General features: G+C 66.1%; 1 protein-coding gene across 1 annotated transcript in view; it reads right to left on the reverse strand.

Annotated features, from left to right (window-relative positions):
* The window catches only part of EIF2B4 (eukaryotic translation initiation factor 2B subunit delta), a gene marked incomplete at its 5' end in the record, with an annotated part of 7,303 nt that overhangs the window by 4,423 nt on the left and 1,163 nt on the right, over nt 1-1,717 (reverse strand). The window contains 4 exons of the mRNA XM_035900949.1: nt 377-479; nt 685-761; nt 1,094-1,208; nt 1,583-1,713. Coding sequence (XP_035756842.1) covers nt 377-479; nt 685-761; nt 1,094-1,208; nt 1,583-1,713 — 426 coding nt within the window. The remainder of the gene's footprint in view (nt 1-376; nt 480-684; nt 762-1,093; nt 1,209-1,582; nt 1,714-1,717) is intronic.

Below are 1,717 nucleotides of genomic sequence, written 5' to 3' on the forward strand. Positions count from 1 at the left end.
CCTCCATCCGCTGCTGGACGCGGGCGCAATGCTGGACGCGGGCCAGGCCTGCGGTGCAGTGCTGCGGTCACTGAGACCACGTGTACCTGCTGCAGCCTCTCCCGTTTTACCTCCGCGCCCCTGACGAGCTCCAGTCCTACCAGCCCGGCAACGCTAACAGCCCAGCCCCTGCCGCGGCACACCCCGGCCCCTTTGGGGCAGCAGGCCGGGACGCGGTCCCCACTCAGGCCGTGGCTGGCAACACTGATGGCCAAGTCTTCCAGCTTCACCGCAGCGCTGCTCCCAGTCGGCACCCCACCACCTCTCCCTGCCGTCCCTCCACCCCGGTGCCGGCGGCCAGAGGGCTGGAGCCTGCTGCCTGCGCGAGGCCGCTCACCTCCTCCTCTCTCAGGGTGTCGGGTAGGCACGAAATCTCCTTCTTGAGGAACTTAATGGCATTGCCCATGCTGGCTGAGAGGGGTCGGCACTGGTTCAGGAAGCTGCAGAGAAGAAATGGGCTTAGCTGGGGGGCAGGGAGACGAACAGGGAGGGTGCAGCTGGGCTGGGGATGGTGGGCAGGGAGGCAGCACCCAGAGCACTGGGAAAGTCATCCCAAATTTGGGTGGACACTACCCCGGAGAGGTGACCGATGGACCACACTCAGCAGAGCTTCAGTCCCTCTGCTCCAGTACCAGAAGCCCTCACCTGATGTGTGGCTTCAGCTTGGCCACCAGGTCCCGTGACAGCTCCTCGTTGGGGGGAGTCGAGTAATCCCGGATCAGCTGAGACGAGAAGGAAGAGAGCGTGCGGTCAGGGCTCCTGCCCTTCTGGCCAGGCACCGCCCGTGGCCACCCTTGCCCAGGAGGCTGCAGACCAGGCGCAAGCGTGTGCCGTGCAGCTCGACACGCTTTTGCAGGGAGGGCAAAGGGGAGCTCCAGGATCTCAAATCTGCATCAGCGCCAGACCAGGAGAGCAGCAGGGCCCAGCACGGTCGGAAGGAAGGGGCTGAAGATGACCGAGCACAGGTACAGCCCCGGTAAGGGGACAGGCGGGGATGCCCGCGCCGGGTGCAATGCCCTTGCTGCCTGGCGGCCATGGGTAGCTGCTCGCATACCTGTTTGAAGACTTCCAGCAGGGCGATGCAACGGGCGTTGGAGCCGTTGATGATGCCCTGGGAGTACTGGAGGCCGAGGCGCACGACAGCCGGGTGAATGACCGTGGAGGGGATGCTGCAGGGACAAACGCGAGAGAGCTGTCAGCACTGCAGCCCAGGAACAACCAACCTGGGGCCAGGCTCCCGGCCGAACAACCCGAGGGGTGGCCAAAGAAGGGAGCCGTCCATCCTGCCCCTACTTGCTCTGTGGCCTGAGGCGTCAGGCGAACCCCCCAGCCCCTTCTCTGGTGTCCCCGCACTGCCCGGGGGCGGCTCCCCCTCGCCCCACGGGCAGGACACCCAACCCCCGTGAGCGGAAGGGTCCCCCCCTCCACCCCACGGAGCCTATCCCCCACGCAGGACCAGGACATCCCTTCGCGAGGGCCGTTCTGCAGCCAGGCCAGCTGAGGCAGAGCCAAACGACTGCCAGGGGCCGGGGCGGCCGCATACCTCATCTGCTGCGTCAGTGGCTTCTTCCGGCTGTACTGGTGCAAGTGGGAGAACAGGTTGACCTTGGTGCCGTAGTCCTGCCTGAGAGGAACCTGTAGCCGAACAGCGCTGGTGATGGCCGCCACACGGCCCTGC

This window comes from Egretta garzetta, unplaced genomic scaffold (assembly GCF_000687185.1).
Source record: "Egretta garzetta isolate BGI_Z169 unplaced genomic scaffold, ASM68718v1 scaffold908, whole genome shotgun sequence".
In the NCBI taxonomy this organism is placed as follows: domain Eukaryota; kingdom Metazoa; phylum Chordata; class Aves; order Pelecaniformes; family Ardeidae; genus Egretta; species Egretta garzetta.